This window comes from Saccopteryx bilineata, chromosome 6, assembly GCF_036850765.1.
Source record: "Saccopteryx bilineata isolate mSacBil1 chromosome 6, mSacBil1_pri_phased_curated, whole genome shotgun sequence".
NCBI classification, from domain to species: domain Eukaryota; kingdom Metazoa; phylum Chordata; class Mammalia; order Chiroptera; family Emballonuridae; genus Saccopteryx; species Saccopteryx bilineata.
Genome location: NC_089495.1, coordinates 32,015,083 through 32,032,287, shown reverse-complemented (window position 1 = coordinate 32,032,287; position 17,205 = coordinate 32,015,083). Strand labels below are relative to the sequence as shown.

General features: G+C 38.0%; 1 protein-coding gene across 2 annotated transcripts in view; it reads left to right on the top strand.

Moving 5' to 3' along the window:
• ZMAT4 (zinc finger matrin-type 4) overlaps nucleotides 1-17,205 on the top strand; it is a 361,668-nt gene that overhangs the window by 313,725 nt on the left and 30,738 nt on the right. For both annotated transcript variants that reach the window (XM_066236449.1, XM_066236448.1), the window contains one exon: nucleotides 2,024-2,120. In XM_066236449.1, coding sequence (XP_066092546.1) covers nucleotides 2,024-2,120 — 97 coding nt within the window. The remainder of the gene's footprint in view (nucleotides 1-2,023; nucleotides 2,121-17,205) is intronic.

The window sequence follows — 17,205 nt, the reverse complement described above, 5'->3', positions numbered from 1 at the left end:
CTTTCTTCTACCTCTTTATTTAGACTGGTGGTAAATGATCAGCTTAGGGTTAGAAAATTGTTCTTTCTTTGAGATTTTATTTATTGATTTAGTTGAGGAGAGAGAAGGGAGGAGGAAGAGGAAAAGCATCAACTCCCATAAGTGCCTTGACCAGGCAAGCCCAGGGTTTCGAACTGGTGGCCTCAGTGTCCCAGGTTGATGCTTTATCCACTGTGCCACCACAGGCCAGGCAGAAACTGGTTCTTGATCACTTCCTTTGGAGGCCCTGAACTGGGACTCTGCTCTTCACTTCAGTAATGTGGGTGTAGTTAGCATCTATATCTTAGGGCTTCAACTTAGGGCTTTATCTGGGACACTTGGACAAGAAAATTTCCATTTTAACATTTCTTTGAAATCATAGTAATAGCTGATTTATGTTGATTATTTGTTATGTGTCACTTACACCTGCTTTCACTCAGTCTTCCCTATAATGGTATAAAAAATACCCAGAACTACAGAGAAGTCAAATAATTTGCATAAAGTCATGCAGATAGCAGGTTATAAAATTCTCCCAACAATGTGCATTATTTTCCTTTAAAGGAAATAATAATTTTTGTCTCTTAGAAAGAAAATACTAGTATTCATCAGAAATAATGCTATGCCTGCATTTGTAATGGTAAGACATTACATTTTGAATCAAAATTAATTAAAAAAAAAAACAACCCTCACTTGCTAAGAGTTTTAATATAGCTGATTTACTTAATTCTTACAACAACCTTGTGATGTGGATAGTCTTGTCTTCATCTTGCAGATGAAGGAAACTGAGGCTAGGAAGAAATTATGCGACTTCCCCTAGATCAAACAACCAGAAATAATTAGAGCCAGGATTTAAATCTGAAGTTTCAGATCTTGATTCTGAGTTGACTTTTCTCTCTGCTCTGATGGGACATACTAGCAGAAAGAATATGTTCAATTGCAGGTCCCTGGGCTATGGAACATGTTCAAAGTTGTTTGGTTAAAGCTACTTTCTAACATATTTGACTGTAGATGAGTCAACATTACAAAGGAATCAGGTTTTTACTAAATTCCTTGAATGCAAAGAGCATCTTACTCATCTTGGAATCCCTATTGCTTAGTCCAAAGTTAACACTCTGTTAATGAACTAATTAAGTGAATATACAAATGACTAGATAACTTTCTTTTAAAATCTCTGGTGGGAAGTAAGCTTTCATGTAAGTTAGATGACTATATGATCCTTCTTAGTATTCACATTTTATAAGATGATCTTGGAAAAAGAACCCAAATGAACGATGTGTGAATTGTTTTCTGATGTTGCTGTGGGAGTGGTGGTAGAAGAGGAATTGATACAGGGTTTCTCTGGAGTCTCAAGTTTCATGCAGATATGACAGCTTCCCATATCTATCTGTCTTGAGAAAAAGTAGGCTGCTTTTACTGCTTGGGTTACAAAATTTCCAGAAACATATTACAGCCAAAAAATATGTTTCATGTCAAACATCCGTAAATAGAGCAGGTAGCTTCTAGCACAGGGGTCGGAACCTATGGCTCCGCAAGCCAGATGTGGCTCTTTTGATGGCTGCATCTGGCTCGCAGACAACTTTAATAAAAAAAATAATAACGTTAAAAATATAAAACATTCTCATGTATTACAATCCATTCATTTCCTACAGCTACTGTTCTTAGTTGCGGGTGGCTGGAACCAATCACAGCTGTCCTCCGGGACAACACCAAATTTTTATTGGATAATGCTTAACGTACACGGGTCGTTGTATGGCTCTCATGGAATCACATTTTAAAATATGTGGCATTCATGCCAAAAAGTTTCCCGACCCCTGTTCTAGCGTATTCAGTTTCATTTCTGCTAAGGAGCCTGTTGACTGGACTCTGGAAGGAGGGAATGAGGTGTTGGTGGAGAAAATCAGATGACCTCGGAGATCCTCTGTGCCTGAACTTTTAGACATTCTAGGATTCATTTAGGTGGTTGAAGACAAGGATGCAGCTAATCGGGTCTGTCTGTCGTCCACAGGTCTGAGGCGCAACTACAGATGTGCCATCTGCAGTGTCTCTCTAAACTCAATAGAACAGTACCATGCCCACCTGAAAGGCTCGAAACATCAGACCAAGTAGGTATTTCCATACTTCCGCCTCGCAATCCTTTTGTGTATGATTTTTAGATGATGATTAAAGTCTAAACATTTTAATAATTTCAAAATAAACAGATGTTTCCATCTCTTTATCTCTAAAGTTCCCTTGATAGTCTTGCTGCTGGAAACTCTGAAGTCCCCTTCGCACTACTTAAAGAATGGCTTCTTCTCCTTTGGTGGCACAAGGAATGACAGGCTATCTTTTTTTTTATTTTTCAAGGCCAGTTTAGCACATTTTTATCAACTTCAGGAAACTTTTATATCTGTACCCAGTGTTTTTAGATATACAATATTCTCCATTTGAAGAATGTGCCAGACTTCGACCTTTTTATATCAAATTCTACAATGTTTTCTACCACTTTCCATTTCTAGATGAATATTGTTAATTAGCATAGAAACCTAACAAATCTTGTGGTATATTAAGTCATTACATTCACATACATTAGTATTTCCAACTAAATAGAAACTAATTTCATTATTTTAAAAAGATTCTCGTGATTTTAAACCTGAAAAGGCTAATCAGGCATCATTTCACCTGTGTTTATACTGTGTATCTCTTTAAAAACCATTACATTAGTTTTTAGGCATTTTTAAAGTAGTTGCTAAGACTGCTAATAAAAATCTAACAAAATAGGAAAAAAAGGAATATCTCAAAAATATATCATTTTCCTGAGTTTTCATTTCTCTCCTATTTATTAGCGGAATCATTTAACAGATTAGACTGTACCAAGGTGTCATAAATAATAAATGATTTATTCAGCAAACACTTATTGAGCTCCCACTATGTGTCAGACTCCGAGGTGTGCCCTGGGAAATACAAGCTGAATTGACTCAGGCCTGCCCCTGTGGAGCTGTCTGCTGGGCTTGGGAGGCAGCCATGTAAACACATAGATTGTTCTCTAAATCACGCAGACACCCAGAGCTCTGAGGACTAGGGAGGCAGCAACCAGGGGAAGCTTTACAGGGACATTAGCGCACAGGCTGCACACAGAAGCAGGAGGTCACAGTCTGGCTCGGCTCACCATCAGGACCCCTAGCAACAGTGCCCTGTGCATATTAAGGATTCATAAACATTTTCGATCGAATAAATGTGTAATTTTATATTTTGAGTTACTATTTTCCATGCAGAGATATGAGGTGCATCCCAGACAAGGAAATTTTTTTGCAAGGATATTTTAAAGGCATAGGTCACAGAGGGTCTGGCGTAGGCGAGGAAATGTAAGCCCGCAGTTGGTTACTGATTCTCAATCTTCTCACCTGTACTGTGCTGTATCATGAGTAAAGCCTCTTTCATGACGTGCGTTACTCTGATCCACCCCAAAGCACTTTTATCAAGGTAATTCTGCAAAAGGAGATTTTTCTCTGATTTGTTATAGAGTGCGCAGAACGCTTGTATTGATTATTGGACACTGCCGCCGCCTCCCCCTCTGAAGTCTATTAATCATCTCTCTAACTAGTATCATGTCAGGGGCACCATATGCATTCTAATGTACATGCAGCTAATGTACACACAGGCACATTACAGGTAGCTGCAACAATAAATGATAATCTTTTAGGGGCATGTATTTATTATTCTTAGTATAAATAATATTAATGTAATATAGTGTATTATTTATTCATAATGGAAAAAGGTAGACAATAATGACAAAATGGCACGAATCATGTAAATAACTGATGCAAACAGTTATCTCTAGCTACAGGAAAATCTCTGTCTATATGTACATGTGAAACTTCATGTGCTGGAATCTGTGCTAAGCATTTTCACACCTATTAGCTCATGTAATCTTCTTAACTACCTTGAGATAAATGCTAGTGACCCATTGTTTTATATGAGAACATTAAGGCTCAGAGAGACAAAGACACTTCCCCAACATCATCTTGCCAACAAATGGCAGAGCCAGGACTGAATCCTGCAGCAGGTGACTGATGCTTCTGCTTCTTCCATCAATCAGTTACCACACACGGGCCTGTCACTAGAGGATACTAGGGTGCATTCTGGAAAAGAGGGCACCGCTTCCCTGGTGGGATTTAGTAAACATACGTGACTTCAGAAGGGTACATCTCCTACTGTGCTGCCTTTGCAATAAACACAGTTCTTTTCTACCTCAAAAGCATGAGGTTGCTCTATTTCTGAAGAGTGAAATGAGGGAGATATGAAGAAAATAATTGTGATAGCCCATCTGCCTGCTTCATCTGCTCTCATACCTAATTTGAAGTGTGTGTGTATGTGTGTGTGTCTGTGTGTGTCCTTGTTTATGAGATACATTGTTCCATAACTTTTTTTGTAATATCCTTGTCAAATTTTGTATCAAAATTTATACTGGTCTCACTAAATAAATAAAAGGTCTTTCCTCTGTTTCTAATCCATGATTGGGTTTGTGGTAAATTGCTATTATTTCTTAAATATTAGGAAAGACTCATTGATGTAGCCATCTGAGCCTGGAGTTTATACTGTGGAAAGATCTTTACTAGAATTTTAATTTCTTTAACAGAGCAGTGTTCATATTTTCTATTTCTTCTTGGATCAGTTTTTAACAGGTTGTTTTTCATAAATTTGTCCATTTTATCTACATTGTAAAATGTATTGGTATATAGTTATTCGTGATATCCCCTAATTTTATTTTTAAGGTCTGTAGTTGTTTTTCATTCTTGATATTGTTACTTTGTGTCTCTTCCTTTTCTGGTTTATTGATAATTTTCTAATTTATTAGTGGGTTTCTTTTTGATGAATGAATGTTTAGGTTTGTTGATTTTTCTCTATGTACAGTTATTTTCTACCATTTAAAAATTATTTCCTTCTTTCTACTCCCTTTGGATTTAATTTATATTTCCTTCCTAGCTTGTTAACATCAAAGTATGGGTTATCCATGTTTTCCATGTTTCTGTTTTTTAAATATGCGTTTAAGTTGCTCAAATTGCCACCAATGATTGATTTAGCTGTATTTTGAACATCCTATTTTTTTGTATCTCAGAAGTTTTTATATATAATTTTTTATTATTATTTATTTAAACATATATTCTAATTTTTACTATAATTTCCTCTTTTACACATGGCTAACTTAATCTATTTGGAGGGATTTATATTTTTGTGGTTAATTTATGCCTGACTCTACCTTGGTCAGAATATATAGTTGAAATGACTTCAATCCTTTGAAATTAATGTAGGCTTGCTCTGTGCCCCAGAAATAATGATCAGTAGTGGTGATATCCTATGTTCACTTTTTTTAAAGTGTGTTTTTCAGTAATTAGGTAAATGGTCCTATATATTAGTTACATTAGCTTTCTCAGTCTTGTTCAAATTTTCTATGCCTTTACTGATTTTTTATGTTTATAATATATATGAAAAACAGAGGTAGTTAAAAACTTCCAACTATAAATATGGATTTACCAAAGCGATCTCTTAATTCTGTTTTTAAAAAAATAGATGTTAAAGGTATATTATTAAATGCTAACAAATTTAGGATGCTTTTATGTTTTCTATTAAATTGGCACTTTTTATCATCTTTTGTCATCATGAAATATCCTTCTTTGTTACTAACAATACTTTTTTTTAACATATACCAACATCTGCTATCCTCTCTTCAAAACTTCCAAAATATTTCCTTTAAATTTTATCCAGCTTTTATTTTGTTCTCAAGTGAAAGGTTAGTGTTAGACCAATTACCCCATCAGAGCTGAAAATGGAAGTCAGCCAAATGTTTCTTAACTATTCCAATCTGATCAATTAAAACAAATATTTTGAGGTGTCAGCAATTTTCAAGGTTTTATATTTATACTAATAATTTCTAGAAAAAGTCTTGAGTCAAATTATTATATAAACCATATTATGAAAAAAAACATTAAATTTTAAGTCAGTAGATTTTATTTTACTACAACTTTGCTACTGAGTGATCTTGGGCACTACCAAATGTTCTTTAAGTCTCAGTTCCCTTATGGATTAGAGAATCACGACAAAAATATGACAAATATATATTCACTTTCCATGCCTTTATCATGATCCTGGTACTCTTTCCTATTAATCCTGAATTTAGCATTAAATTTTTTCTTAAAACAGGTCCCCAATTAGCTTTTATCATTGTTTTGGAGCTAGAAATGTGTCTTCAAAATTATGACTACCCAGAACCTCTGAATATCACATTAATTGCAAATAGGATCTTTGCAGATATAAACAGTTAAGAATCTCAAGATGAAATTATTCTGGATCTAGTGTGGGCCCTCAATCCAGTGCCCGATGTCTTTATGAGAGAAAGGAAAGGGAGATTTGGACACACAGAGAAGATGACCATGTGAAGACCTAGGCAGAGATTAGGGTTATGTTTCCACAAGCTGAGAACACCAGCAACCAACAAGTTCTGGAAGAGGCAAGGAATGATCCTCCTCTTCCAGAAGGGTTTTATGAGGATGTGTCTTACTAACACCTTGATTTAGACTTCTGTTCTCTAGAACTGTGAGAGGATGAGTTGTTTTAAGCTATGCAGTTTGTGGTTCTTTATTTAGGGCAATCTTAGGAAATTAATACAGTGCAAAACCTACTTGACTTATTCCACAAGTATTCTTTCAGTCACATGGTCCTGGGGAACTTCCTCCGTCAAAGTACTAACCAGGCCCAACCCTGCTTAGCTTCCAAGATCAGACAAGATTGGGCGCATTCAGGGTGGTATGGCCGTAGACCCTGGGCAACTTCTTATTATGCCTTTCCCAATAATGGCAACAATGGCGATGGTGCTGATGAAGATGGTGATGATGGTAATGATGCTACCACTAAAATGTGGCATGGAACTTTTGTTCGAGCAGAGTACAACAACACATTCAAATGCTTTGAAAGTTTTATCATATACATGCAGCATTCCTGTAATTGACCAGATGTTAGTGTCTCCATTTTATAAGTCAGAAAACTGAATCTTACAGAAGTGACTTGTCTAAGGCACCAAAAATAATAAGTGACAGAGCCAAGAGTAGAAGTCAGTTTATTGGCCATCATTACTATTACTGTTATAATAATACTTAAGTAATACAATTTAACTATTATTATCATACTGCTTTTTACTTGTAGCACTTAGAATTTTTTCTCTTTTTAACGAATGTCATAAATAGCAAAATGGTAGTCAAATTTTGTTCCATTGTTAAATAGCAAGAGAAATATTAAGTAACTGATGAGATTAAATGTTTAGAAATGCAAATGATCACAGTGACATCTAAAGCAATTGCCTATTAGTACACTTTCCAGTGTTTCCAGGGGAGCTAGTCTGTCAATTAGTACAAATGATTAAAATGAAATTTAAAGACAGATGAATACATACCATAGACTGGTGAACAATTCCCATGTAATTTACTTAAATTTGTGATTAGGGAACACTTCAAGCCTTAGGACATTATATTACCTAGAATAAAGGATATAAGAGTCGTCATTACTTACTTTGATACTTCAGTTGGTTGAAAATGAGGCACAAGTGTCTAAGAGAATAAATCAGACTGAACTGAACTTAGTAGCAATTTCTAAATTTGCTTTTTCCATTGTTGGGCAATGTTAAATGGCGATTTCCATAGCTTTTTTTGCAGTATTTTTTAAACTAGATTGATCTTCCAGACAAAGACTATACTATTCAGTTTCCCATTATATTCATTTATTTGTGAAGTGATTGAATGGATGTTTAGACTAATTTTCAGAGCCTGAATATATTTGCTTTAAATATCCTGGAATTCAGTTCCTGCATTCAGGATATTTAGTTATCTGAGGGGTGCATAGCAATATGTAAGATAGTTTTTGCAAGATATGCCAACGATTAAGAACCTTCTATACTTATGATAAATAAAAGCTGCTTTAAACCCCAAGAAAATGTTCTCCTTGGAAACAAGCAAGCAAATCAACAACAAATAAGTGCATGGACTTCTTTGCAAGCGAAAAATATGGATATTCTTTGTGAAATCTGCAATGTGGTTTATGCATTTGGTTTAGGCATTAACCAAAAATTTCAATAACGAGAGGAGTTGGGATTTTGATATAGTGCTATATTTTTTAATGAGAAAGTTTTCTTTTCCGAAAAGTATAAAATTCCAGTTAAGTTCCAAAATGAGCAGGACATAAGACAGTATTGAAAGTAGAGCTATTCTTTCCCAAAGTGTCAGATTATTTCTCTTCGGTTGGTAATTATTTGTAAACTGCTTAGAAAGGTTTGGGATAAAGAGCAAAATTTAGATCCCAAGGTAACTACTTTGCTTGTCCCATTTGATCATTCTGGCTGTGCAAATAGCTCTTCCAGGAAACAGAGGTTATGATGTGTCAGCAAATCTAGCCCAGGGTACTCCCAGAGCCTGCAAATATGGTGCCTGCTGCAGCACAGGGATGAGGGTAAAGCATGATCTGTGGGTCAAAGGGCATTCTCTTTGTAGCTCTATTTTTAATAGAATATTTTAGTCCACTACTGTCAAGAGTCCTCCCTTTTCTGAGAAAGGGCTCTGATGAAAGAGTCAGACTTCTCCAATGAAAGAGACAGTAGCTTATAGAGAGAAGAATTCCAGAGAAGACAGGAAAAAAAAGAAACTACATGACTTTCTATATATAGCACTAATGCACAGACAATTCTAACAGCTCTATTTTTCCCAAGTCTCACTTGCATGCTAGACTTTTCTATATATGCATATCTAGGGATATATTATAATTACAGTAGGGGAATAGATTAGGCCTTTTGCAGGTTTGGAAAGACTAACAAGCAAAATAGAGAAAGACTGTAAGATAGAAAGCAAGTTGACAACAGTTGGGGTGGAGGTGGGGTTGGAGGCTAGAAGGATAGAGCAAAAAAGTACAAAAATAAAAGAAATCATGTAGTTCTTGGTTTTTTCTGATTTACTAATTTCACTCTGTATAATGTTATCAAGATCCCACCATTTTATTGTAAATGATCCGATGTCATCATTTCTTATGGCTGAGTAATATTCCATAGTGTATATGTGCCACATCTTCTTTATCCAGTCTTCTATTGAAGGGCTTTTTGGTTGTTTCCATGTCTTGGCCACTGTGAACAATGCTGCAATGAACATGGGGCTACATGTGTCTTTACGTATCAATGTTTCTGAGGGTTTTTTTTTTTGTTTTGTTTTGTTTTTGTATTTTTCTGAAGCTGGAAACGGGGAGAGACAGTCAGACAGACTCCCGCATGCGCCCGACCGGGATCCACCCGGCACGCCCACCAGGGGCGATGCTCTGCCCACCAGGAGGCGATGCTCTGTCCCTCCAGGGCATCGCTCTGCCACGACCAGAGCCACTCCAGCGCCTGGAGCAGAGGCCAAGGAGCCATCCCCAGCGCCCGGGCCATCTCTGCTCCAATGGAGCCCTGGCTGTGGGAGGGGAAGAGAGAGACAGAGAGGAAGGAGGGGGTGGGGTGGAGAAGCAAATGGGCGCCTCCCCTATGTGCCCTGGCCGGGAATCGAACCCGGGTCCCCCGCATGCCAGGCCGACGCTCCACCGCTGAGCCAACCGGCCAGGGCTGTTTCTGAGTTTTTGGGGTATATACCCAGTAGAGGGATTGCTGGGTCATAAGGTAGTTCTATTTGCAGTTTTTTGAGGAACCACCATACTTTCTTCCATAATGGTTGTACTACTTTACAGTCCCACCAACAGTGAATGGGACATAAAAACAAGACTAAGAAACATGGACAAGAGTGTGGTGGTTACCGGGGGTGGGGGGGGAGGGGAGGCACAGGAGGGAGAGGGGAAGGGGGAGAGGGAGGGGCACAAAGAAAACTAGATAGAGGGTGACGGAGGACAATCTGACTTTGGGTGATGGGTATGCAACATAATTGAATGACAAGATAACCTGGACATGTTTTCTTTGAATATATGTACCCTGATTTATTGATGTCATCCCATTAACATTAATAAAAATTTATCTATTAAAAAAAAAGGACAAAAATAAATTGAAGAAAACAATATCATAAATAAAAGAAACATTTTATTCATTGCAACAATAATACACTATAATATGAAAATGCATAATAAAAACATTTATAATATTTTATATTGTAAAAATAAATAAATAAATAAATAAATAAAAGAAAAAAGACTCATGGACATGGACAATGGTGTGGTAGGGGGGAGGTGGTGGGGGCATAGGGGGATAAATGGTGATAGATGAAGACTTGACTTGAGAGGGTGAACGCACATTGCAATGTACAGAGATGTGTTGTAGAATTGGCACCTGAAACCGGTATCACTATGTTCACCAATGTTACTGAAATAAATTCAATTAAAAACAAAACTACTCAGTGGTAGAGCGTCAGCCTGGCGTGCAGAAGTCCCGGGTTCAATTCCTGGCCAGAGCACACAGGAGAGGCGCCCATCTGCTTCTCCACCCCTCCCCCTCTCCTTCCTCTCTGTCTCTCTCTTCCCCTCCCGCAGCCAAGGCTCCATTGGAGCAAAGATGGCCTGGGCCCTGGGGATGGCTCCTTGGCCTCTGCCCCAGGCGCTAGAGTGGCTCTGGTCGCGGCAGAGCGACCTCCCCTCACTCCCGGAGGGGCAGAACATCGCCCCCTGGTGGGAAGAGCTTCGCCCCTGGTGGGCGTGCCAGGTGGATCCCGGTCGGGCGCATGAGGGAGTCTGTCTGACTGTCTCTCCCCGTTTCCAGCTTCAGAAAAATACAAAACAAAGAAACAAACAAAAAAAAAAACCCAAAAACTAAATAAGGAACACCATCATTCTTTCATATTACTTCAGGAATTACCAATGACACCTAATATTTCTTAGCTCAGTCATTTCCTACCCCCCTCCTTCTTGGGGGACTTATAATCATTATTTTGTCTTGCTTGAAATTTGCATGAGTCACAGCTGTCCTCAGAGTGGTTCGGAGCTGATGGTTTAATTAATACTTCAGATTTTATTGTGGACCCCACTGAAACCTCTCATGTTCTTCATCATGCTACTTCAGATAGTCATCCAGGACCAATCACCAACCTGAGTTGGTTCTGAAAAGCGCATCAAGGAAAGGAGAGAAGAACTGGAAGCAGATGGTGAAGCCCAGTAGGCCTGGCTGGGAGCCAGACTACCAGAACCCCAGTGTCAGCTCTGCTTCTCACACTCCCTGTGGCTTTTTTAACACCAAAGCACTATTTGAAAATCCACCTACTGAGATGCAATTTGCATACAATAAAATGCATAGATTTCAGGTATACAATGTAATGGAGTTTGACACCATGTAACTACCAGCCCAGTTAAGATACAGAACATTTTCACAATCATCAAGAGTTCTCTTGGGCCCCTTTTCAGCCAATAGCCCAACCCCAGCCAACACTTTCTGGTTTCTGTCACCAGAGCTTAATTTTGCCTGTGCTAAAACTTAATACAAGAATACAAGTATGTATTCTTCCCTTTCTGGCTTCTTTTGCCCAACTTAATGACTTTGGGATTCATTCACATTGTGACATGTATCATAGTTCTTTCTTTCCTATGTGGCTTGAACAAATCATGTCTCCTCAGTGAATTTTAGCACCTCCATTTGAAACCTGCGGGAGATGGAATATAGAGTAGTTACGGTCTTTATCAATTTGAATATTGTCTTATTTGATGACTTTGATGTTGAGCTTCTATAACTGTTTTATATTTTTTAGCTGGTAGAAGATTGGCTGTAAATTAATTCTTTAGTGTTTACTGCTCCAATGCTGGGTGGCCAAGGGCTGATCACCCTTTAACAATTAGGTTCTGTGACAGGAGAGGGGTCCTGGGGGCTTTTTATTCTGTCCTTAAACAAAAGGCCAGGGAATCTCCAAAAATTTATCACGTGAGACAAAAGTGGAGAAGCTGATTGTATAAGGAGAAAGTAGAGAAGGAGCTTATTTTAACTTTTTTTTTAATTTGTGACAGAGACAGAGAGACAGATAAGGACAGACAGACAGGAAGGGAAACAGATGAGAAGCATCAATTCTTTGTTGTGGTTCTTAGTCTCCTTAGTTGTTCATTGATTGCTTTCTCATATGTGCCTTGACTGGGGGTTGGGGGGGGGGGGGCTCCAGCAGAGCAAGTGAGCCCTTGCTCAAGCCAGTGACCTTGGGCTCAAGCCAGTGACCATGGGGTCATGTCTATGATCCCACGCTCAAGCCAGCAACCCTGCACTCCAGCTGGTGAGCCCGTGCTCAAACCAACGACCTCAGGGTTTCGAACGTGGGTCCTCCACGTCCCAGTTCAATGCTCTATCCACTGCACCACTGCCTGGTCAAGCAGAGCTTTTTTTTTTAACTTTATTTCATGCTATGAATACAGATCACAAACTCTGGTGGCTTCTAAGGCCATCAGAGATGGCAAGAGGGAGTCAGGAAGGTTCTAAAGGAAAACTTGGCCCCTCACCTGAACAGTCCAGGCTTCTGGACTTGTGCTCATTCTGGTTGTGGCGTTCAGGAAAGACTTTTGAGGAGTGATTGCAGCGTGGTGTTTTGGGAATGAGACAATGAGGGTTCAATCACAGCTGTACCTTCTACTAACTGCGTGACCTTGAGCGTGCCACTTACACATGTCTCTGTGGCTTATTAGTCTTCACGTTAGTAAAGCATGACAGAGTATAGACATGCTTGCCAAAACTGACCGTGGTGAGGACTGAGTTTCAAGAGCAACAAAAGCGCCAAACTGCTTAGACAGCATTTGACATGAAGTTTTCCTTCGATGTGTTAATTCTCATTCTATGTTAATGAAATTAAATTTTAAATTGGCCTTGAGGAATGGGAAGATGAATGTTGAGGTAACCGTACTTCTGTTGTCCCAAGACTTCTTCTATAAGATTGTCCCAGAATTTTTCATAGCAAACTCCAGTTTCTTATGCAAAGTTGGGGTTTCTGAACCCTCAAAAATAAGTTCAGTTTTTTTTCGGGGCTCAGAACTTAAAATGACATTAACTAGACAGTGGGATATAAAGAGTGATCTAGGACAGGCCTCCAAACACTATCCTCATTCCCACTTTCTTATGATCTTATGCCTGGTACTTGCTCCAAGTCCTCATATTATACAACAGTTTCACGCTTGATAGTTAGTCTTGCAATACCGGAAAAACACTTTCTGAATGCTCCCAATTACATATGGTCTTTAGACCCTGATTCCTACACTTCTGAATAAAGCTTCTCACTTTATTCAGCTGTCCAATTACCAGTTGCATTTTGTCAGTCATTCGCAGTTAGCACATGACTCTCCAAAAACCATGGATTATAAACCTTGAAAATAAATAGAATAAATTGAACTATGCTCCTGGTTGAACTTTCTAAAATTATTCTCTCAATAGTCTTTGTGACCCCCTGGCTAGAATTTCTTCATCATTCTGATTAATGGAGCTCATTTTTCTTCCCTATTTGCATTTTTCACTCTACCATTTTGAAAATGTGTGTATACTTTCTATCCCATCATCTCTATGCTTCTGCTTATACCCGAGTCTGGCTAATTTTAATATTAACTAATTAAATCCAACTTTGAGTCACAACACTTGATAAGTATTCTATCTTTAATTGGAAAGGTTTTCTCAAAAGAGCAAATGCTCTCCGTATACAAGGGTGACACCTCTATAATGTTAACCACTGTTATTTCAGTTACAACTTAATAACAAACATTTTGAAGATTTGAAAATTGTTTTTGTCTTTGGGTTAATGTTATCTAGACCATTTTATATTGTGTTAGGATGTCAGATGAAACCAGGATCTGGACCTTGGTCAAAATATAAATTTATGTATCATTATGATTATATATATATAATAATTATATAATAATTTATATATATATATATATATATATATATATATATATATATATATATATACCTGTTACTTAAGTGTCCTTAACAGCAAATAGGAAATGTATGTTTTTCTCTATAGCTTTTAGGGTCACAGAGAAATCTCAGTCTATTTCATGCTGAGTAGTCAAATACAAATCAAAATCTATAAAGCTATCTTTCAGAAACGTGGGTGATATTTCAAGCTCTGGACACAATTAGTTCAAAGTTTTACCCGCAGCGTCTGGAGCTATTATACTCTCTAGAGGTATAGCTATCTTTTTTCTTCCTTATTTAAGTGCACTTTCTTCTAAAGACACCTAACAGAATAATATGTGCACTTTACTCTTTTTCATTGCTAAAACTATCAGGACCGAACTTATTTCTGTTCTAACAAAAAAAAAAAAATCCTATAATAGCCTTGAGTAGATGAGTTTCAGATCTCTGATTTTATTTCTTTGATAATGGATGAAGTTCAAATAATAGATTCAGTTTTATAACCTCTTTCCAGTACTAAATAAGATAAACTTACTTATAACTAAGATTTTCATGAGCAGACAACTTACTAAATTAGATTCTATTGTCCTTGAATGTGTATATGAGCAAGGACACTTTAAGTCTCTGTTGTAGATGGGTTTTCCTGGTTGTTCTCAAGTTTCTCTTATTTTGGCTTAACCAGATGGTGGTGCAGTAGATAGAGCCTTGTCCTGGGACACTGATGACCCAGGTTCAAAACCCGAAGGTCACTGGCTAGAGTGTAGGGTCATCCAGCTTAAGTGCTGGCTCACCAGCTTGAGTAGGGGGTTGCTGGTTTGAGTATGGGATCATAGACATGATCCCATGGTTGCTGGCTTGAGCTCAAAGGTTGCTGGCTTAAAGCCCAAGGTCACTGGCTTGAGCCCAAGGTCATTGGCTTGAGAAAGGGGACACTGGCTCAGCTGAAGTCCCCTGGTCAAGGCACATATGAGAAGCAATCAATGAACAACTAAGGTGCAGCAACTACAAGTTGATGCTTCTCATCTGCCTCCCTTCCTGCCTGTCTGTCTGTCTCTTTCCTTATTTTAAATCCAGCTTTAAGTTAGCATGCTATCTATTCAGGACAACCAAGTGGGGAAGTTTCAGATTTTCAGTAACCTCCATACCTAGAAGATTTGGAAACCAACTATATAGGTTTCTATTTCTTAGAAACCGGATGTAATAATTTTGTTATTCCGTTTTTTGTAAGAGTTTTGAAGGTAAAAGTGTGCTGCTTATGAAGAAGAGAGATCAGGTCAAAATGTAATTTGAGAGATTTGTTATACTAGGAAATTTAGTGGCCAATATCTGTTGCTCCCCTTCTAAAGGTAAAGAGCAAGGGGTCAGGCTCTCTCACATAAGTATGGAAGGAAAACACCAGTATAAGTAAAAGATTTATCAATGATTTTCAATATATGTGTACATTGAAAAGGCATCTTTCACTTCAAATTTAACTCTCCAATGAAAGAGAACATGCAAGTCATAGTTCTATAGTGAATTTAGAGAATTCATTTTTGTGGGATTTGGTCCACTCACGATCTGGAGGTTTACAGTGAGGCAGCATGTCATGGTGAAGGAATACACCAGAACATTCACTGATTGGGCCAACAGTTTAGCAAATAATTATTAAATGACCTACTGTGTGCTAGGTTCTAAACCACTTAATAGAATGACAAATCAATGTTTCATTTCTGTCCTTGAAGTGTTAATGTAATTTTTTAAGTGCCTAAACACTAAAACTTTGTGATTCCAGAGACAGATCTTTCAATTCTTGGGTCCATTCAAATTGCAGGAGAGATTACTGGTGGTCTTACTCAGTGAGTGATGAAGGTCAGTGGGTACTCTGAGCCGCAGTTAGCGATGTGGAGCTGGGTGAGGCCACAACAAGACCTGCTGTGCCTTCAATCACAGTGTAATCACTAGCAATGTAGGCTCTAGATATAACACTTAGTACTCAAAGTAGCCTGGAATCTGACTTCAGAAAGCAGAAAAGAAGGCAGGCTCAAGATCCAGAGGAAGTCAGATATGAATAGCATGAAGCAGCTTCTTGTGAACAGGAAGTTTCAGTGTATGGGCAGTGATTGAGGCTTTACCTTCTAAGTCCATACCCAAATGAAACTACTTTCTTCACTCAAAACTTTATTCGTTCTGGGTTCTCATTGTACAGCCCCGTTATATATATATATGGTGATCTAAATTTGGTAACACCTGATAGAATATCTTTTTCAGTTATGAAGCGAGAGAAAGAATCAGAAATGAAAATCATGTTAAGAATAAGTGACATTTATGCCTGACCTGTAGAAGACCGGGTAGTGGTGCACTGGATAAAGCATCAACCTGGCATGCTGAGGTCTCCAGTTTGAAATCCCGAGCTTGCCTGGTCAAGGCACATACAAGAAACAAATGCTTCCCATTCCTTCCCCCGGCTTTCTCTCTCTCTCCTCTCCCTAAAATCAATAAATAAAATTTAAAAAGATAATAAATGACACGTGTGATCAAAGAATGAAGATTAGAGACGTTTATCTGTCCCACTTCTATTAAAAATTAATTATTTGCTCTTCATGCCTATAACACTTTTTCTAGTAAATGGTTCTAGGAATTGACAGCAAATGACTTGCTCTGTATGACTTGAATATGCATAACAAGAATGGTTTTATTGTTCTACAGCAGATTTTTTTTACTATTCATATAGGTAATTTCTCTTTTAACCTTGAAGTAGAATTACTCTTGGATCTTTTGATTAAAATATTTCATCCTGTGCCCACAATGGATGCTCAACAATTAATAGTCTTTCCTTTCCCCACTTTTTAATTAGAGTTGAGTCCAACACAGGATTAGAATGACTAAAGTTGATGAAAATTGTGAATCTCATTCCAAAATGTTCTCTGCTAATCGTGAGTAATTCTCCATTTCTTGTGAGGATGTGGCAGGCTGGAACACCTGGCCCGCCTTAGGATGTGATTTTGGGAACTGATTTTCTCCTCTCCAAGTGATACCTTTCTTCCCATAAATACGTACTAGCTAATTGTCTACATTTTTTTTTCACAGAGAAAAAATTCATTTTGCTTATTTCCCCATAGAAATCCCAGAGGTAATTGCATAATGGGATATATAAATGAAAATATTAAAATCTTACCTGTGAGAGGTTTAGATGGGAGGCCCTGAAAAATAGAAATATAAAGGTTGTCTTTAAGTGGTTAGAGAAGGCAGAAAGAGGAGGCTGGGACTGGCGAGGTCGAGCTGGGCCTCTTTGGGCCCAGGGCCAGAGAAGCTGGAAGAAATAACACCTACTTTCATATACTCTGGGCTTATAC